Source organism: Phyllobates terribilis, unplaced genomic scaffold (genome assembly GCF_046119375.1).
Source record: "Phyllobates terribilis strain yellow unplaced genomic scaffold, ASM4611937v1 Scaffold_3__8_contigs__length_932513732, whole genome shotgun sequence".
NCBI lineage: Eukaryota > Metazoa > Chordata > Amphibia > Anura > Dendrobatidae > Phyllobates > Phyllobates terribilis.
Window position 1 is genome coordinate 874568989 of NW_027362763.1, and position 22346 is coordinate 874591334.

Genomic DNA, 22346 nt, shown 5'->3' on the forward strand with positions numbered 1-22346 from the left:
ATTACACAAGGTTCATATTGCCATCAATGTTTTTTTCTTACGAAAGAGTCTTCAAACGCCTTTCTGTAACAAAGGGGTGACCAGGAGTATGATTGATGACCTATCTTTATGACATATCAGTGTTTCCGAAATCCCGACCTCACGGTCCCTAATACAGCATGTTTTCAGGATTTCCTAAGCATTGCACAGGTGAGATGCCTTAATAATTCCACCTGTGCAATACTAAGGAAATCCTGAAAACATGACGTGTTGTGGGCAGTGAGGACTGAGTTTGGGAAACACTGATAGATCATGCCCACCAGTCAGCTGTAATCACCTCTAGTGGTGGCCAGATGTGAACCGAGAGGGAAGGTCACAGCGCCATACACTGTAGTGGTCATTCTCCGGTACTGCAGCACACAGTGCACAGAGTCGTGCTGTTCCAGCTCTCTACATGGTTTACGTCGCCACTGGAGCGGATAGCCAGCACCCACACCAATAAGCAGTTGTCAGCAAACACTGTATGTACAGCCCAGCTCTATACATCGGTGAAAGTCCTGGCACTAGGACACAATTTTCATGATTAGTGGGACCCCAGCGTTCAGACATTTACCTCCTATACTGTGGATAGGTAATAAATACCACAAAGTTTAAAAAACGATTATTTTCCTGCATTTTTATAGTTAGATAATTGCTTCTAATCATAAGCTATACTATTGGTCCAGCTCTATAAATGCTTTTAATTATCCTTCGCAAAAAATACTGCAAGTGTAAAGGTCTATTCCGACCTCATATAGTGAGTGTCCAACCATTATACCAACCATTTATGATCAACCTTGCAGACTCTCTAAAGACATGTTTCAGCCAAACAGGCCATCAAATTTACATCAAAAACTGCATATACAGCAAGCACATTTTCTAGTACATTCTGCCTTTTGCAACATCATGGGTGTAACAGCAGAATACAGCATGCGAATGTAAAGATCTGGATCTCCATTAAAGGGATACCCAGGACTTTAGTCTTTTTTTTGCCTATGGGGCTAAGAACTTACAGGCAGATAGTTGTTACCTACCTGCCTGTGCTGCCCTGCTACGATCGGTTACTGCTCAGGCGGCGATTCTCCAGCTTCATTTGACCTCCTGTCAACAGAGCAGCTCTCTTTCTTCCGCTAGCTACCTGCCTGTTCTGCCCTGTGATGATCTGTTCCGGCTCAGTAGTCTGTATAATGTACTCCTGTCGGTGATTCTCCTGCTTTCGGTGACATCAGAGAAGCTTCTTCTTTAACGCTCTGCCGACAAGGTGTCACTGCCAACGTCACGCTGATTGTCAGCTGGCCACCTAATGCAGCAGGGCGACAGCTGTGAGTCAGGATGATATCAGCAGTGACGCCCTGTCGGCAGAGCAGAGCGGAAAAGAAGAAGCTTCTCTGGCGTCACCGAAAGCAGGAGAATCACCGGCAGGAGCGGTCTGTGACTAACACTGAAGTCCTGGATAATCCCGTTAAATTCATACCATGAATGAATACCAAAAAAACTACTTTAATAGTAACAGCTACAAAAAAAAAAAAATTGAAAATGAATATTAATTTCCTTAAAAAGTACACAAGTGAAATAAGTAATGCAGTTTTGATCTTAGATGTTATTAGGATACTGTCATTCACTGACAACAGGACTAAATATAACACCTGGCTTTATGACTCACTACATGGACACAATTCACACCTCCAGATAATGAAACATTCCCAAGGCCTCTCATTTTGCAACAAAAAAAACTAATTTGTTCTCCCTAACTTATCTGTAGGAGGCATCACAACTTACACCTCAAGAACAAATGTCTTGTTGTAACATCTCTCAAATGCTGTGCCTTTTGTCTTATGAATTCATTTGTAATCCAGCCTGAAGAAGGAGCCTCTGTGCTCTGAAAGCTTACATATATATATATTTTCTGGTTAGCCAATAAAGGTATCACCCCAAGAATACTTTTGTCATTTTTGGCATACAAGTATTTACATCAATTTTTCTGGCTAACACAGTACCACAATATAACTTAGTATTGTATATCGTCATCTAGGTATAACATTAGAGGAGCTCACAAAACCAGACTACCAATATATATCGGCACAAGGATGAAGCCAGATCCGCATACACTACAATGTTAGAATAATGTGGTAAACTGAACAGTTTATAACATTGACAGAACACAATCTGTGACTGGCATGGAAAATGTATCGTTAACTTTTTCGATTAACACTTCATAGGGAAAAGTACCTGAGTCATTCCGCAAGTATGATGACATAGCCGGTATAAGACAGGATTGACTTAGCAGTTCCAACAAGACAGATGGAAGCGCATTACTGTTTTGCCCTCGACTCTCACTGGCTGGCACTTCTCCATTAATTGCACACCCAGATGGATTTATATAGCTAGCAAGAACCTGTAAAAAGAAACAGTAATATTCATATTTGCAGCACATATGCTCATTAGAAATTCATTATTTTGGAAAAAAAAATACTAAAACAAAATAATTAAATTAGGTTTCCTATAAAAATCTGTTGGAATAGAAAAGGATTAGAGTAACAAATAGCAGAAAGGTTGGAGGTAAAGTTTAATTAAATGTAAATACACAGTGAAATACTTCCACTAGAGACACAAAGAGGACGATAAAAGCACAAATGCAGATATCATTTTCAATGTATATATGGGTATACTGGTGATTGTGGTTGTAATACCATCAACAGCTTTATATCTTCCATCAGTTGCTGCATGCGGGCGTGGAAGAGCACTTAACAAGCCTCTGCCTCCAACCTTTGTTGTCCCGCCTGCACCGCCTCCTTAGCTTGTTTGATAGCTCAATGTCGGATTTCCTTGTGTAGTGCTTGATGTCACACACACAGTGAGCTACCAATCAGGCTAAAGGACCTCGTGCGGTGTGGGAAAATAACCTCAGGAGGCACTGAACGCCTCATTTACAAAATGAATAAAAAGGTTCATTTTTCAGGAATGCAGCAACAGATTGAAATGTAAATCCTTCAACACCTTTATATCTTCTATAGGCCTTTATGTCAAAAATATACAGTTTACTGGAGGGAGGGTGATTTAACTGACAGATTCCCTCTAAATGATGGCCACCTAATCCTAAATAGAATTTTTGCAAGTGGAAGGAAATGCTGGGTGAACCCTCTGAGATTGTTGGAAATGGCTCAGTTTTGTAAAGTTGCAAAAAGGGTTAAAAATAAGGTATCCACAGATCAAAAAAATGTAGGTGTATGGGGTATTTATTAGATTCAGGGGCACCTCACATTGTTGGTATCCCTCATAAAGGCCCCTTCATGGGGTTGCCCAAGTGGTCTCAATAACAATGTTCTGCTATCTTTACATCCAAAACAAGACTCATCACTGAAGAGGGCAGACATATTCCAGCCTCCAGTCTCCACAGACGATCACGCGGGCAAAGCCATGAAGTAGCCTTCACAAAAGAATGTCACACGGGTCCTACTCCCAGGATTATGGTGAAGATGGCATAATGTAGGTTTCTGGGCCCCTCTAGTCTTAATTTCAGGTACACTAACAGCTTGTTAACTTGATTTGGTTGTGGAACTAGTGACACAGCCAATTCTCTCTCCAAAGTATCCAAGGAGTAGTTTTTCCACAAGACAACGCAACGACAGGTCGCATATTGCTAGTGCTACTGTGAGGAGCCTGTGTGGCCTAAATGTGCTACCCATGGCTGCAGCGTCTCCAGACTTGTTTCCCATAAAGAATATCTGAGATGTCATTGGTCGGCAATTGCAAAGGAAGCTGCCAGCAGTGGATCTGGATAATTTGTGTGCCCAAGTACATTCAGCGTGGCAGTAGAGTCCTCAGATAACCATTAATAACTTCATTTAAAGCAGCCAAAGCGTGTAAAGTCCGGAATATCTGCATATTGCTCATACTCCATGCTGAGTAAATAGGAGATGTTTTGAAAATTGTGCTTCCATTTTTCAACATTTGCATATCATTAACATGTGTATCCATCCTGTGATTTTCATAATGTCACAACTTTTCCTTTGTTGTATTGCAATTTTAATATTGAGGAATGTCTGTAAATGAACTCAGTAAATGTTTCTTGAGCAAACTTTCTTTTTATTTATTTAGCAAAAAGATACATAAAAAATATATATATAAAATCATGCTGTGCCTTAAGGTGCATGCCAGATAATGTAGAAGGCACATTACAAGGCTAGAGAAATGGCTACACTATGAGATGAATCTCTTCACTCAATTATATGGATCTGTATGAAAGCAATCCAATCTTGCAATCCTTTTCTAAATCCCTCATACTGCATTTTAAAAAGATTAAAAGAATCTATCAAGCGGGAAGTTTATTGAATCGGCTTTTCCACAGACCACCGCTTTCCTTGGCTGAACTCACATGCAGGATTCTCCAGTGTTGCTACACATTGAAGTGCAGCGATGATACATTCAAGTATTGCAATGTGTATGTTTTAGAGATTTTCCAAACTTCCTAAATCCAGAGAAATTCAAACTAAGGAAAAAAAGCCTCTTTGGGTCTCGAGGAATACCTGCCCCCCATAAATGCTCTGTGGTAAGCTGCTGCCGTGCAGCACAGGGGTCCTGGATTCGAATACACACAAAGGTATTATTCTGCATGGAGTTTGTATGTTCTCCCTGAGCCTGGGTGGGTTTTCTCCTGGTATTCTGGTTTCCTTCCACATTCCAAAAACATACTGATAAGATTAACAAGGAACCTAGACTGCCAATGTCTGCACAGTGCTATGGGATCTGTTGATGCTATAATATATCAGAGTACAGCAAGTAAAAACTGAATGCTTACATAAAAGAATTTGTCCAAGCTTATTTAAAAAAAAAATGGCCATAAATCAGGGAATATGATGAAATATATAATAATTTGGTAGTCTGGAGTGTATAGGAATAGCAAAGACCTGATGCAGTTCTTGCAAAACTACAATATTCTTGCTCAAACTGTATAATTCCATGATGCCTTAATGATAATCCATTGTCTGTTCCTCTGGGCAGCTGATAAATTTTATGTATTATTCCAAATAAGTACAGATTACAGCAAATAAAAAATCTCTTACAATACTACCTGCTTGATAAAAAAAAGAAGTAGTGACATTTACCAGTAACAAGCAGGTTACATGCTCCTCCTCCAGTCTCTGTTTGGTGAGGGCCTGCTCAACATCCCAGCCTGAAGCAGTAGATCCTGTGCCAAATCCAGTACCCTTCGCCCAATAAAGCTGCTGTTCTTCACAAGTGCCACTGCTGTGCGTGCTGGAAACCTGTGGCTTAAAGAAAAGCTAAGGTGAGAAGAACTTATGACAAAGTGCAACAAGATGAGAAGAAAAAAATACCCTCAAAAACTTTAAAGCGGTATTAAGGGTAAGTTCACACAACAGATTTTGCTATTAAATGTGTGGTAGATCTATGCATGTATACTTAAAGGGGTTGGCCCGAGGTAGCACCGCTCAAAGGCAAGAACTGCAACACAAGGTATTTACAAAAACCCTTATGGGCCCCGGGAGAATACATTAGGGGGATAATAAAAAGTTGTGACCATCTTCTTAAATCTTCAACACGCTATTTTTTCTGCTGTGATTGGAGGTTAGAAAACCAGTAGCACTAAAGACCATTCTCAATGCCTAGTCTTAAAGGCTATGTTCATCTTTGCACAAAATTATTTTTTATTTTTCATTTGCTTTCTAAATGCAAAGTTAAGCAACTTTCTAAATAGTATTCTTTTAAAAATGTATGCAGATTACTGGAAAATCCTTTATCTAGCACACTGCTTTTGCAAAACCGATACACGTCCGCCAGTTCTCCTAATTACGACGGCTCTCCCCCCATTCTCACAGTGTTAGAGATAGCAGGAGACGATTGTACAAAGTTCTGCAGTGTACTGGGGGGAATTCATCTAAAGTTTTATGGAGAGTAAACATGCCATAGACATTGAAAAGCAATAAGTGCAGTTCTGGAGCTGTGCTAACATTTAATAGGAGGTGAAGATAGTGGCACCCTGGATGCAGACATAGCTTATGTCCAGCCTGTATTACACGGAGGGACACTCCCATAAAAGAAAAAATCTACAACTTGAATCAAGCTGCAAACTGTATAACATGGGTGAAGAAGAAAGGAGGAATGAAGATTACTGTTTAACTTACAGTAGAGGAGTGTTATCATCTTAGATTAACATTGGTAAAAATATTTTTTTTTCTATGTCAAAAGGAGTCCATATAATTTTAATGATGCATTCACATGTTGCAAAGGTGCGGCCATGTTGTTGCCAAAAATGCACTGGCCAAGTGAGATGCGGTAAGTATATGACAGAAGTTAATCGCACTTTCATTCTTAATTGCTGTGAGGCTATACAGCAATACTGCCCTTTACAATGATTGTGCTTTTGCTGTCACATGCAAACCATGCAACGTGCGAGTGCGATTTCTGAATGACACCACAGCCATCACACAGTGTCTCAGTAAGTAATGTCCAAAGCACTCTATAATGAAGGATCACACATCTGAAATAAAAAAAATATACAGCTGGAGACTACAGCCATGAATGGCCCTGAGGATGTAGATTATGCCAAGATTTTAAAATACTCTATTGTAAAAATTTTAAATGGAATATATCTTGCTTGCACAATTTCTATATATGTAAGGATACATCCAGTCAAATCATTTGGGATTTGTAATTTGCAAAGTTTCAGAATTAAACCACATGAATAAAGCTAGCCAAACACAGTCCGAATAGCAAGAAAAGCTGCTTGGTGATTAGACCGCATCTTATTATATTTTATTCCAAAGCCCATATGGTTTTTAAAGGGATTGTTGGGGATTGTGGCGGCTTTGCCTAATCTCACAACAATATCAGGCCAATTACTAGTTGTAAGTACTCGCGGTTTAGCACATTTTAACCTACAGCTTTCTCATCTAGTTATATACGACAGGAGAACTTAAAAAGAGAACAGCATAAATTGGCATGAGAGCTGCAATACACAGATGAGATCACGGTGCTTCTTTCTTACTTTGGCCATCACTGCAGGTTTGAAGGGGTTAACTCTTTTGCATGTGCAAACATTAATAAGACTAACATAATTAGTGGAAGACCTCAGACATCCTGAAGCTTGGCTGTTACCCTAGCAGAAACGGATTCTTGGCCCGCTTCATAAAACCAGGTGGCTAAGCGAGCTCTATCAAATCGGAAATGGCTGCCAAAAATGAGAGCGTGAGCCAAGCTTGAATCATGTGTATAACCTACTCTGCCTCAGAAAGTAAGGCACCTTGCGAGTGCGAGAGCGTTAGCTGAAAGTGAGACACACTGCGCTGGTCATAGTCAATTTAATGCTTATACACGGAAGTAGTATGTCACAGCAATCCCAGAATGTACATGGTACTGCTATCTTTATGGCAACATTTGATGTATATTTAAGTCACAAGTGCGCAGGGTTCTAGCTGTTGCAGTATTTTTACCCCTTAGATGCTGCAGTCAATAGTGACCGTGGCATTCAAACGGTTGGACAGGAAAAACAAAAAAAAAATCAAGCCGCGACCCTTCCTACAATGAGATTATGGAAAAAAAAAATGTAAATGGATGCAGCTCCAAACAGTGTAAAAGGGACTATCACTTGCACTCCTTTTTATGTGTATTAGATGCACGATGGGGTCCCAAATCCTTATAATTCAAAAATTATAGAATCTGGCACTCTTGAAGATTTTATGGAAATTACGGTATAATTAATAAGAATTTTTTGATATTTCGGTCTATGTGACCTTCAGAATATACACTAGTGATGTATACATATATGTGTAGAGCTAAGATTACGGCTGATCGAGAATTCAAATAGCAGCCCATATGTTTCTGGGTTCAGGGGTACGATTCAGGGATGTCTGCACAGCAGTGGCAGATATCGCAAAAGGAGACTATCCCCCTATCTTACCTGGCTTAGGATATGGACCCGTGGTAAACATGGTGGATAGCGACCCATGTTGCAGTGTCAACCCATGTGAATCACTTGGTGGTTTCTTTTTCCAACTTTTCAGTAAATTGTATGGTAAAATGAATGGGGTCAAACAAAACAAAAACAAAACAAGCCCTCATATGGCTATATAGACTGAAAAAAATTATGGCATTTGGAAGAATAAGAGGAAAAAGTGCAAAAATGAAAATGGTCCTTGGTGGGAAGAGAAAATAACCTTATGCTTTCTACATGTTTAGCAGTCTCTGTAGGAGACAATGATAAAACCTACAGAACACAGCATGCTTAAGTGGGGTTGCGGTAGAACTTTCTCTGGGATTTAGTATTTATGGACATTAATGAAAGAAAAGCCCAACATACGATTTTCCAGATATCTGAAAAGTTTTAGTAAATGTAAACAAACCTTGTGTCTGCTATCAAAAGCCATAGTCAGGGAGGGAAAATGGTAAATTGGCTATGCACTCTTTTCTCAACTAGATCTGTTAGCAGTATTCTGTCTGCAGCAGCAGAGGCCCCTACACGGGTAATAGCCAGGGCTGTGGAGTCGGTAAGCCAAACCTCCAACTCCTCAACTTCCAGGACACAGACTCCGACTCTGACTCCCTTATGTTTAAGTGATAAATTTACTGTAGCACAGATTCATCTCAGCTAAAAGTCTAGACTCTTAGATCAGGAATAGGACAGACATTTATAGGACATTTCATAACTTTCCCAAATTCTTATGAAAAAAATATTCCCCACAAACTGCATTGAATTACTGTACCCAATTTATTACATATTTAGGAGTTGGAGTCGGTCCATTTTATACTGACTCCACAGCCCTGGTAATAGGAAGTGAGGGTAGGTCTATGTCTCTTATTTCCTGTTCTCCAGTCCATAAAACTATATACAGGCATATTTAGAGGCAGTTTTAATTTAGAGCAGGTAAGTCATTGGTCAAAGTCAGGTACAATGCACGCTGTTAAGTACACATGAGGAAGTTCCAGTACCCATAGCGCCAGAAGGATGCTGATTAATAAGGAGCTCATTCAAAAAGAGCATGAGAATTGGGACAGTCCCACAATGCTGCATGAGAATTGGGACATTCCCAAATGCTGCATATTTTTTCTCGTTTCTCCCTGGCAGGAAAAATGCATGCGGATTTTACATGTGTTTTTCCTGCCAGGTAGAAGCGTTTGTCAAGCATTTTTTCATGCATTTCTGCATGCGGGTTATCAAGCGCTTTCCAAGGGATTTTAGCATCACTTGGAAAAGTGCTTGACAACTTGGTCACACTATATAAATCCATGAAACCGGCATGGATTTATATAGTGTGACCAAGTTAATAGTTATAAAAAAAAAAAAAAAAAAAAAGAAGAATGGTAAAAATTAAAGATTATACTTACCTTCCGATTGCCCCCGGTGTTTTCTCCGCTGCGTCCGGTCTGTTGTTTTGGTCGCGGTGGTGTTTAAGGACCTGCAGTGACGTCATTTAGTCATGGGACAGACGCGACCGCCGACGTCAGTGGTCGTGTGACCTGTCACATGACGTCATGGCAGGTTCTTTCACACCACCGCGACCCATACAACAGACCGGACGCATCGCCATCAGAAGGTAAGTATAATCTTTATTTTTTATTTTATTCTTTTTTTTACAGGTACTATGGTACCTGGGTCTAGTCGAGAATCTCCTCTTCTCCAAACCCGGGTACCATCCGCACATTGAACCGTGTGATATCCGCATGTGCAGATGCAGTGATGCGGATGTCACGTGGTCCAATGCAAGTCAATGGCGGCGATTACGCTGTGTGTCCGCAAAATTAATGGACATGCTGCAGATTTTTCCGCAATGATAATCCGCAGTGGAAATTTCCGCAGCATGTGCACAGCACATGCGGATTATCATTGGGGACCATGGGGCACGTATTACCAAGCGTTTTCGCTGCGGAAATTCCGCGGCAAAAACGCTTGAAAAACGCATAGTGGGCACGCAGCCTAAGACCACGCTTTTACTTTGGCATTGAGTTAAGAAAGTTGTCCTCCTTTCAGAACATTTTTTTTTTTTTACTTAAATGCATGTATTTTGGCTAAAAATCATTTTTACAAACGGGTTTCATTAAAAAGTTTGCACAGTTTTGGTTTTAAGGACCTCCTGATTCCCAGCACATTCAACTTTTATGTTGTTTGAGGTCATAAATCAATCAGAGAGAGTAGCTCAGAAAAAGATAGATACAAGAAGAGTTACAAACTCCGAACGACCGTTGTAGCGAGCACACGGATTCTCAGTTAAAGGGTAACGGTGCTTTCTAGTAACTTTTCTGAATAAGCTGTCCTGTGTGAGAACATGAGAAATTACATTTCTGGCTATGTGATTATACCCTGCATTCTAGCCAGTTTTACTCTCTCGATGCTTTATCTGTAACTTCAATCCACTGTTTGTGCTATGCTGTCTACCGTACATACAAATACTGCCACTCGTCTCCTCCACTCAGCAGAGACGGGGGTTCTCACTCTTCATTTACTTTTTAGCTCGCAGAAACAAGCTGCACCAACAAGGAGGACATTATATAGCACAGCTGAGCTATGTTGATCTGAAGCAAGCTCTGATATGAGATAAAAGAACTGTTACAGAGCTCTGCAAGATGTTATTTAGTCAACCTCTTCTTGTTCCCCTCCCTGATCCTCATTCCTTTTCCCCACTCCATAGTGCATAATGGGCTGTACCACTTGACCCCTGCAGTCCGTCTCCTCTGAGCAAAATAGACTTCAGCTGGTTTTCCACAGTGGATGACAAGTTCAGGAGACAGGGAGTAAGGGACGTAGTGTCTGATAAGTGGGAAAGGAAGGTAAATTCTCTGATAAGATGCTTTATAAAGTTTCATTTAATTGCCTGCACTACTGATTTATGCAAAGTTTGTTGAACGTACAGTTCCTTTCAAATGTTTTGTCCTCAACCTCTTCTCAATCACTATATCCCCTTTGTACAATAAACAGCCCGTACTTACCTCCGGTGCCTGCACTGTTCCAGTGAAGTCGGTGTCGGGTCTTCTGAGGCTTGCATTTAATCAGTGGCCACTAATGAGCCGCTTCACTATCATTTCCTTTGGACGCAACGGATATCCGGAGTGCTTAGAGAGAAGCAGTAGTTCTCACTTCCGTATGTCAATTTTGTCCAATGAAGTGAGACTGAAGTGGCTCATCAGCAGCCGCTGATGCCATCATTAGACAATGCAACACAGAACCTATAGTAAGCGAACAGTGCAAAATTTTTAATAAAGCCCAATTGAAAAATGAATTTTAGTGGCAATTACATGCAAGTAAGTATAAAAAAAATTGTCCAAAAATGAGGACGACCTCTTTAACCCCTTTACAACCCAAGGTGGTTTGCACGTTAATAACCAGGCCAACTTTTACAATTCTGACCACTGTCACTTTATGAGGTAATTACTCTGGAACGCTTCAAAGGATCCCACTGATTCTGAGATTGTTTTCTCGTGACATATTGTACTTCATGATTGTGGCAAAATTTATTCGATATCACTTGTGTTTATTTGTGGAAAAAACAGAAATTTGGCAAAAATTTAGCAATTTTCAAAATTTGAATTTTTATGCCCTTAAATCAGAGAGATAGGTCACAAAAAAAAGTTAATAAATAACATTTCCCACATGTCTACTTTACATCAGCACAATTTTGGAACCACATTTTGTTATCATTAGGGAGCTATAAGGGTTAAAAGTTGACCAGCGATTTCTCATTTTCTAACAAAATTTACAAAACCATTTTTTTAGGGACCACATCACATTTGAAGTCACTTTGAAGGGTCTTTATGACAGAAAATACCCAAAAGTGACACCATTCTAAAAACTGCACCCCTCAAGGTGCTCAAAACCACATTCAAGAACTTTATTAACCCTTCAGGTGCTTCACAGGAATTTTTGGAATGTGTAAGAAAAAAAATGAACATGTAACTTCTCTCACAAAAATGTTACTTTAGACCCAATTTTTATTTTTTTTTTCGCAGGGATAACAGGAAAAAATGGACTACAAAATTTGTTGTGCAATTTCCCCTGGGCATGCAGATACCCCATATGTGGGGAAAAAACACTGTTTGGACGCACGGCAGGGTTCGGAAGGGAAGGAGCGCCATTTGACTTTTTGAATGTAAAATTTGCTTGAATAATTAGCGGACGCCATGTTGCGTTTGGTGAGCCCCTAATGTGCCTAAACAGTGGAAACCCCCCACAAGTGACACCATCTTGGAAACTAGACCCCTCACGGAACTTATCTAGATGTGTGGTGAGCACCTTGAACCCCCAGGTGCTTCACAGAAGTTTATAACATTGAGCCGTAAAAAAACAATTTTCACATTTTTCCCACAAAAATGTTTTTTCAGACCCGAGTTTTGCATTTTCATAAGGGTAACAGGAGAAATTGCGCCAGTTTGTTGTAAATTTCTCCTGAGTAAGCACATACCCCATATGTGGGGGAAACCCACTGCTTGGGCATACGGCAGGGTTCGGAAGGGAAGGAGCGCCATTTGACTTTTTGAAAGTAAAATTTTCTTGAATAATTAGCGGACGCCATGTTGCATTTGGGGAGCCCCTGATGTGCCTAAACAGTGGAAACCCCCACAAGTGACACCATTTTGGAAACTAGACCCCTGAGGGAACTTATCTAGATGTGTGGTGAGCACCCTGAACCCCCAAGTGCTTTTCAGAAGTTTATAACATGGAGCCGTGAAAACAAAGAAAATCAAACTTTTTCCACAAAAATTATGTTTTGCCCCAATTTTTTTTATTTTCACAAGGGTAAGAGGAGCAAGTGGACCCCAAAAACTTTTGTGCAATTTCTTCTGAGTACGCCAATACCCCATATGTGGGGAAAATACAGTGTTTGGGCGCACGGCAGAGTTCAGAAGGGAAGGAGCACTGTGTGACTTTTTGAACGCAAAATTGGCTGGAATCGAGAGCGAACGCCATGTCGCGTTTGGAGAGGCCCTGATATGCCTAAATAGTGGAAACCCCTCACAAGTGACCCCATTTTGGAAACTACACCCCTAAAGGATTTTATCAAGGGGTATAGTGAACATTTTGAACCCGGAGGTACGACACAGAATTTGATAACATTAGTTCATCATCATAGGCGGATTATAATATGTGGGCGCCAATGCTTCTTCTTCGGCCGTGCGCAGCTGCTGGGGGAACGGTCCGGGGCGCCTCTGCCTGCCGCTGGTATGTGCCTTCGCGCACAGGGCCGTGTCTCCTAGCTGTGACGCGGCCGGGCCAGCACACAGGGAAGTTAACAGGTGCAGTGCTGGCCTGGCCGCGTCACAGCTAGGAGACACGGCCCTGTGCGCGGCAGTGTCTGCTAGTGTGACGTCACGCAGTGTGCACTCTGGTGGTGATTGAGTGTGTGATTGAGTGTGTGTGTAGGCAGATATCATTGTGTGATGTCTGCTTAAATGTATTTTTGTGTTTCAAATGTGTTCATGCGTGTATGTATATGTCTGAATATGTTTGTGTGTGTGTGGCGCCGCGCGGCCTCCCGCTGCGTAGAGGCGGCGCCGCGCGGCCTCCCGCTGTGTATAGGAGGACTGTGGCAGCTCATATTGTGTGTAGGGTCTCATACTGTATATAGGGGATGTCAGCATACTTAATTGTGCTCAATATTAAGTCATACAATTAATGTAAAAAAATGATTATAATTAATATATTAATATTGTGCCAAATTAATTTCACATGATCTATCACATGATCTATCACAGGGGATCATGTGACATATCACGTGATACATCAGGTGTGTGTGTGTGGGGGGGCCCGCACCTTCTAAACTGCCCTTGCTACTCTTATTCAATGTCATGACCAGGGGTGGATTAAGTGGTCATTAGTCTTGAGCGCAAGTGCTCACTACTTGAGTTTGCATCGGGTACTCAGGTATGCACCATGTATCGTGGGTGCTCGAGTGACATGCTCGAGTCCCCGCCCACATGTTTCATGATTAGACACCCCAAAAAAAAAAAACATGCGGTGATTGCTCGTGCATGGCAGGCAATCACCGCAAGATTTTTTTGCCCGCGAAGCATATGGGGCGGAGATTCGAGCACCCGCAATACTCAGTGCATACCAGAGCACCCGATGCAAACTCAAGTAGCGAGAACTTGCGCTCAACAATAGTCGCCATATCGTCATCTTTTTTTTTTTCTTTTTTTTAAACTTTTGAAAAAAATCACAACCCTAACCCTAGCCCTAGCCCCAACCCTAGCGTATATTTTTTACGCCGTTCCTCGTGAGGTATAAGTGATTAGACGACACTATTCTTCGGGTCGGTGCGATTACAGTGATACCAGAATCATATCGGGTTTTTATGACTGACAGCTGTCACACACTAAAAGACATTTTTTTGTAAAATCTAGTTTTTGCATCGCCATATTTTGAGAGCTATAATTTTTCCATATTTTGGCCGACAGTCATGTGATGGTTTGTTTTTTGCGGGATGAGTTGATGTTTTTATGGGTGCCATTTTCAGGCACGTGACATTTTTTGATCGCTTTCTATTCCGATTTTTGGGAGGCAGAATAAACAAAAACCAACAACTCAGGAATTGTGGTTTTTTTTTACATTTTTTATGCTGTTCCTAATGTGGTAAAATTTATAAGGTAGCTTTATTCTTCGGGTCAGTACGTTTACAGTAGTACCACATTTATATTGTTTTTCTATGTTTTGGCGCTTTTACACAATAAAAGCTATTTTCTAGAAAAAAAAATTTGCATCGCTTTATTCTGAGAGCTATAACTTTTTTATTTCTCAGCTGATGGACCTGTATGGCGGCTTGTTTTTTGCGGGACAAGATGACGTTTTCAGCGGTATCATTTTTATTTATATTCGTCTTTTTTATTGCGTGTTATTTCATTTTTTGTTTGCCTGTGTGATGATAAAGCATTGTTTTTTGCTTCGTTTTTTTTTACTTTTTTTACCGGGTTCACTAAAGGGGTTAACTAGTGGGACAGTTTTATAGGTCAGGTCGTTCCGGACGCGGCGATACCTAATGTGTACTTTTATTGTTTTTTTTCAATAATATTTATTGATGGGTACATTATATTTTTATTTTTGGTGGATTATTTTTTTTTAAATATTTTTACAATTTTTTTTTTTTTTTTTCACTTTCTGACACTTTTTATTTTTATTCTTTGTCTCACTCTGGGACTTTCACTTTTTTTATTCTGATCGCCTGTATAGCACAGGAATGCAGCACCATCCCTGTGCTATACAGGCTGTCCGTGCTGCAGAAGATATTTTGGCCATGCACTGCGCATGACCAAAATATCTTCCTGCTGTTTGGTGACCCGGATGTTGTCATGACGACATCGGGTCATGGTGTCAACATCCGGGAAGCCGCGGCAGACAGCGCTGAAGGCCTGGAGGAGAGGTGAGTATCCCGATCACCTCTTTTTGCTACCGCAATGCTGCGATAGACTTCGATCGCAGCATTGCGGGGGTTAATGTGCCGGGTGTCAGCTGTGACAATCAGCTAACACCGGCGGCGATCGCGCCGCTTGTGTGCAGGCGCAATCGCAAAGACGTATTAATACACGTCAGGCTCTTAAAGCCCAGGGCGAAGATACGTATTAATGCGTCTTGGGCTTTAAAAAGGTTAAATGACAGTTAAGCTTTAATCATATATGAAATATATTAAAATTAAATAGATTGCAAACCTTATAATTGGCAGAGACTGTGCAGGGAGAAAGTGGCATCATAAAGTTACAAAAATAGCATTAAGGATACCGTCAGAATAGAATGTAGACTTGAAAAGCTTTTTAAAAATAAAAGCTTTATGTGGTGTAAGGAAGCAGATGGACGGATCCTGGATGGGAGAAGCGTGTCACAAAGGTACCAAACCTCAGTGATGTGAAACACGGAAGAGCAGGCTCCAGCACTCAGTGCTGTGGGGGTCTTTCATAATGGGCCCAGATTTTGAGTCTGGGTTGTAGGAACAACCAGAAGAGCTGAGCGGGTCTGGTCACTCATACTCCAATCAAGGCTTTGCAACACGCTTGAAAGGCAGCTGAGCTGCCCCAGAAAGTGGTCTGTGTGGAGGTGGAACGATCTTTTATGTAGAACAGTCTCTGTCAGAGGCTGTGAGAGCAGAACTGCTATCCAAAACAGGTGAGCCCGTGCTGTTATGTGAATTGCTTATTTTTACTTTTTATGCAGAGAAAGGACGTTTTGTGAGCTGTGAGTGTTTATGGACTTTCAATAACCACTCACTATTTGAATACCAGAATCTGATCCCTGTGTGTGCACTAGCATTTACGCAAGAGCTGCATTCTTACAGAGGTAAAAAAAAAAGTATTGCTAAAAGTTATTCAAAGTTTATTGAAGTAGTGAATCTTAATGACTGACAATAAGCCTTTTTACTAATCTGAAGAATAAGGGAATAGTGCCCCTGGGTGTGTGAAAATTAAGCGAATAACAGCTGTACACTAAACCCAACCTCCTGATACATAGGTCACAATCAGTGTTAGTACTGATCGTGGCCGATTAACCTCCAGCTGTCAAAAGTGATAGCAGCATCTAGTCAGTTAACAGAGGGTGAGGGCTCTTTTTAACCTCCTTGGCACCCTGTAATTTCTATTGTGTGTCTTGATGTTTGTCATTGTAATCTGAGGGCAAGTAGGGACTGGGTCTGCCATCCATGGTGGATTGTTAGGATGTAGTTTTTAATTCAATTCAACCCACTTTGCATTAATTCCGATGAAGCCCCTGAATGTTTAAAAAAACTTCCTGGCAGTTTTGAATACTTGAGAGGTTCAGTTTTTAAAATGGTATCACTTTTGGGGTTTTTCTAATACATAGGTACTGCAAATTACTTTAAAACTGAGTCGGCCCTTAAGAAAATAAATTTTGTAAATTACCTTGAAAAAAATGAAATTGCTGTTAAAGTTATAATGCTTTTAAAATTCTTAAAAAAAATATATATATAAAAAAAAAATAAAAAATGATGACATATGTTAAAGGGGTTGTCTGGGGCTCTTATAATGATGGCCTATCCTTAGGATAAGTCCTCAGTATCTGGTAGTGGTGCGACACCTGGTATCCCCGCCAATCAGCTGTTCCCGAGGCCAACCTCATGAGCAGAGTTGCGGAACTGAACAATAGAAGTACATGGCCGTGGCCACTATGCAGTTGACGGAACTGTGCAGTTTAGCTCTGCAACTGAGGATATCAGAGAACAGTTGATCGTGGGGTTACTGGGTGCTGCACCCTCATTGATCAGATATAGTGGACCTATCCAAAGAATAGGCCATCAATATAAAAGTCCTGGACAACCCCTTTAACTTTTTTGTGTAGTATGATCATCTGATATAAGGGCATAAACATTCAAAGTTGCAATATTCCAAATTTTTTATAGTTTGTCAAGTTTACTATATTTTGATAAATGCAAAAAATATAGAACAAAATTTACCATTAAAGATGTACAAGATGTTATGAAAAAAAAATCTTAAAAACTGGGACATGTTGAAAAATTTTCAGAATTACCACCACAAACGGACGTGAGATTTGAAAAATTAGGTTCGGTCAGTAAGAGGTTAAAATAACGCCATTGAAAGGGAAAAAAATTCCTGTGCACCACACTCCAACTCTATTAGAGCTGCTTTGACGTTCATGACAAAAATATGCAAATTATACATGAATGAAAGACAGTCTCAAGGGCATAAATAATGATCCCGCGTCTTGTCCCTGAAAGCTTTGGCATATTATACATCAAGAGTGATACAAGTCATTTTGTAGTTACGGGAGGTCTTAACACCTACCTCCGCTGGGTTGGAACTAGAGTTGGGTATTCTGGGAGCATGGTGACTCAGGGCAGACAAGCAAGCAAGAATGAGATGTATAGCTCCTATTTCTAGTGCCATTCGCCTTAGGAGCACGCCATCATCTGTGGTGAGGGGCATTGTGCTGAATAAGGTGCGCAAAACATGGAAAGGAAGAGTTGGAAGGACATTTGCAGATGGCGACTGTAAGATGTGACCTAAAAAAATGAAAAAATAAAATAAGAGAATTTTCTTCAATTTAATCCACTGGCCAAAGTGAAAATATTGGAAACCATATAATTAAAGGGAGCTTGTCCGCAGGTTTTCCCTTTATATAGTACTGTCACTACATTATTTATTTTACTCACTTATATATAGCGCCATTAATTCCACAGCGCTTTACAGACATTATTATCGGCACTGTCCCCATTGGGGATCACAATCTACAATCCCTATCAGTAGGTCTTTGGAGAGTGGGAGGAAACCCACGCAAACACGGGGAGAACATACAAACTCCTTGCAGATGTTGTCCTTGGTGGGATTTGAACCCAGGACCCCAGAGTTGCAAAGCTGTAGTGCCAACCACTGAGCCACCGTGCTGCCCATTATATAGGCGTCTCTACAACCCCTTTGACTCCAAGCAGTTGCACAGCAGACCTTTGATAAATCGCTTCACAAACATCCCCCTCTGCATGCAAATCTGTGCCGATAGTCCGATAAGTGTCTCTGAACAGTGCTTAGCACCACCCCTGCCTGCAATCGCTGACCTTCCACATTTGATGGAGATGTCAATCAAATGAAGAGGGGCTCTGATTGTGTGTAGAGGTGGTATTTAGTGCGGTAGAGAGACACTTACGGACTGTCGGCACAGATCTGCATGCAGTGTGGGACCTTTATTAAACCATTAATCAAAGGAGTGCTGCATTACTGCGGGGATACATAAAAGGGTTGTAAGGATGTGCATCACAATGCATATAAGGTGGCAGCAGCAGTGTATAAAGGAAAACATGCTAATAGGCTCCCTTTAAAAAAAAAAGAAAAAAAAAAAGGCTGTCTGGTCTAATTAAAAATGTTACCGAGGGCATGGATGGGGATGAAAATCACAATCACTCCCGTGGATCTAGTGCAGGCCACTCTGGTGTTCTGCACTGGTATCGGAAGAAATTATGCCACCGTTCTATTATAGGGACGGCGAGATGATGCGCTGCTCTAGTAACCTGACCACTGCAGCCAATCATTGGACTCAGTGGTCCTGTAACAGAAGTATGGTGAGAGCATTGCTTCCAGTGTCAGCACAGATACCGATGCGTCCATTACTGAATCTAGAGAGGTGACTGCAGGCGAGTATGCCAGAGATTGCCATTCTGACCTCATTCTTGCCCTTGATGTTTTTAATTAGATCAGACCATCCCTTTATTGTTTACTGTGCCTTAATATTACTACATACTCTTCTGTCTCAGATGATCTGATGTGGTCTGGATTAGACAAACAGATCATATATGAAATCGGTCTCTGTTTTTCAGCAGCACAGAATTAAATAAGATGAAGATCAGCGATGCCTAGAAGAGGACGATCCTCCTCCCAGTATATAAAACCAGTGTGACAGAATATAAAAGCGCAGTCACAGTGCTGCTCAATATAAGAATCATGAAGTTAGAGGAGCTGCATACAACTGTTCATAAGTGGTGCTTCAGAAATGCTATATTGCACATTAAAGAAAGAATCAAATATAACCATTTTACACAGATTTTGCCTCTGGGTTTAATAACCTCAAACTAAAGGAGGTCACCAGAAGGCAATGTGTAATTTTTAAAATCACTGAAAGCCCATAGTGCTTATATTAGAGAATTATATATATATTAAATCATGAATGTATTAACTTATGTGTAATGCTCATTACCAGCCGGCATAGTGATCTAAGCTTAGCACTTACTTCCTTCGCCATCATCGGTAACTCCCAGCACCAGGCGGAGGAGGCACTGTGCGTGCTTCCTCTCCTTCAGCAGAACTTCAGCATAACCAGGGAGACGGAGAAAGAGCCCAAATGCAGCAAGAGAGTGAGCCGGGATGGGGGACATGGTCTGCACGGCAGACTTGATGGGAGGGGGCTCTGCAGCAATGGTTTCAGGGGCTTCATAGACCAGCTCGCCCGACTGTTCAATAGTAACCCATTCAAACTGATCGCTATCCTTTGGTTTTTCTTGTGTTGTTGAGGTAACCACAGGGGCACTGACCTGCAGGTAAAAAATGGAAAAACATTTTTACTATAATGGTAGAGTAAGACTATGTTCACATGAGCAGTATTTTATATCAGTATGTGTAAGCCAAAACCAGGAGTGGGTGATAAATACAGAGAAGTGGTGATGTGTTTCTATTATACTTTTCCTCTGACTGTTCCACTCCTGGTTTTGGCTACAAATACTGAGGTAAAATGCTGACCAAATACTTAACGTGTGAACCTGGCTTAAGGCTGTATCAAGTCTCCATCTATAAAATCTCAGGATCTGAAGACCACCTAAATGTCAGACTCTCCCTTGACAGATAATGCCAATGGAGAAAACGATGGCTATGCCACAATAGGGATGCAAACCCACCTACAGATTGCCCTAGATTACAGCTAAGCCAAGTGTACAGGGAAACTAGAAGAGACGGCTGTGAACATGGCGGTGGTTATCAAAGGTATATAGGTACTTCCAGGCTTTGTAGTGAAAATATTATAAATCAATAGTTATTATAATCCATAATTTGCCAATATGCCATATCATTTGTTATATGCTAGCTATATAAGAGGAGATGCTATTCTGTAGATAAGATGTACTCACAAACGAGACTCCTCAGTCTTTTGCACCATAGTTATACTTGGAAAATAATAATTATGTTTTGCTTATGAATAGATTAATTATTACTGATGTTCAAAACTCTTGGGTCTGGGTATACTCAAACTCCATGGCTGCGAGCTAGAATCTTAATGTAAATAATGCACCCTTCTGCAACAGGTCAGATCCCTCTCTCCCCTTCATAGGGGGTCTCGTATACACCTTTTAGATTTTAACTTTCCCTTTTTATTGTAACTTTACATTTTATTCAAATCAGTGAAGACTGGATCTTTCATATTAGTTTTATAAAAACGGATCTATAAAAAAACTTTGATTGTTCTCCAAAATAGAAACTTCTCTGTGGGCCATTTATGATATAACCTTGCAGTATGCTATAAAAGTCTTATAGAAATGAGACCTAATGCTAGAAATTCATATGCAAATGAATGAAGAGAACGGTACGAGTCCAACTCTCCATTCCTGGTGGCACGAGACAGGTCCCCATTCTCGAGAAGCAGGTCTCAGCGAAGCGCCACCCAATCTGAGATTTATTGCATACCCATTGCATAAGCTATACAGGTCCCAAATGGGAACACATTTTTAGGTTTCATAAAAATTAGAAGTGCTATTATTCTAAATCCACCACTTACTTGCTGAATGACGTCTGGATAAAGCATGGGAAGACGCTCAGCGATGAGGGCCAATCCACCCATTCCTGCAAACACCTGCAATGGTGACTGGATGGGACAGGTTTCCAAGAAAGACTCATCTAAAACAGACTCCATGCAATCGTCTCCTGGGCTCAAGACTTCATCTTCTGGGCAGGCACCAATCAGATCTCCATGTTCTTTTGCAAGATAGACAAGTACCACAAATTAATGATCAATGAATATGCAAACACATCATACGTATCGTTAAATCATCTTGGGAAGCACAAAATACTAATTTACATTAGATTAAATAAAGGATCAGCCTCGTATGAGGCTCAGTGTGAAAACTGCAAGATTTCAGGAATAAGCATTTTTTTAATTTCATTCATATTATATAGTTGTTACTCAATCTCAGAGCTTGTGGCTGCGTTCACAAGTTGCAGATTTTCGCAGCAATTTTGTTGCGCTACCGCAGCCTAAATAGGATAAATGCAGTAATGAAGCTGGCTACCTTTACTTCATCTCCGCATAAGACATCCAATTAAAATAAAAAACAACACAACCTGATCTAAATTTAGAATGCAATAGAAAATTTAGTGATTGATGAGTTAATATGAATCTTATCTAATTAAAATGGTGCTAATGTGGAAGAAACACAGTGGCTCAGTGCAATATATAATAGGCCGTATAGCAGCTTGTTGTAAAGAGGCATGGTACAATCCCTTTAGGAAAACAGTTTTGTGTATTCCTCGCCACCCTTATTGCAGCAAAGACCAAACATTTTCCCAAATGTAGTATAAAAAAAATTGGTAATTGTGCAAAACTAGCAATTTATGCCCAAGTAAAATGAGGCAAGTAAAATGAGGCAAACAAAACAACGACTTAAAAGCCTCTGGTAGAAGCTATAAATCAGAATGAAGCGCTCTGTCACCATCATAACAACTGTATTTAATCTGTCGCTCATGAACAGACAGCCCCACAAGACAACTCTGTTCCCAATTAGGAGCAAAAAGATGAAACATTTTTTAATTAAACTTTCCATTTTTAGAACTACGATAACATATGGATTCCTTCTAATGACTTCTTACTGAAGATGATTTCATATAAGTAAGGA

The 22346-nt window shown here is 40.6% G+C and overlaps 1 protein-coding gene across 9 annotated transcripts in view; it reads right to left on the minus strand.

Annotated features, from left to right (window-relative positions):
- The window catches only part of BIRC6 (baculoviral IAP repeat containing 6), a 288254-nt gene that overhangs the window by 114315 nt on the left and 151593 nt on the right, over positions 1-22346 (minus strand). For 8 of the 9 annotated variants that reach the window (XM_073672646.1, XM_073672640.1, XM_073672642.1 and 5 more), the window contains exons 61-65: positions 21233-21429; positions 19700-20000; positions 17767-17984; positions 5124-5288; positions 2248-2413 (exon numbers count right to left, since the gene is read on the minus strand). In XM_073672646.1, the coding sequence (XP_073528747.1) occupies positions 2248-2413; positions 5124-5288; positions 17767-17984; positions 19700-20000; positions 21233-21429 (1047 nt within the window). The remainder of the gene's footprint in view (positions 1-2247; positions 2414-5123; positions 5289-17766; positions 17985-19699; positions 20001-21232; positions 21430-22346) is intronic. The other variant, XM_073672638.1, reaches the window with a different exon arrangement.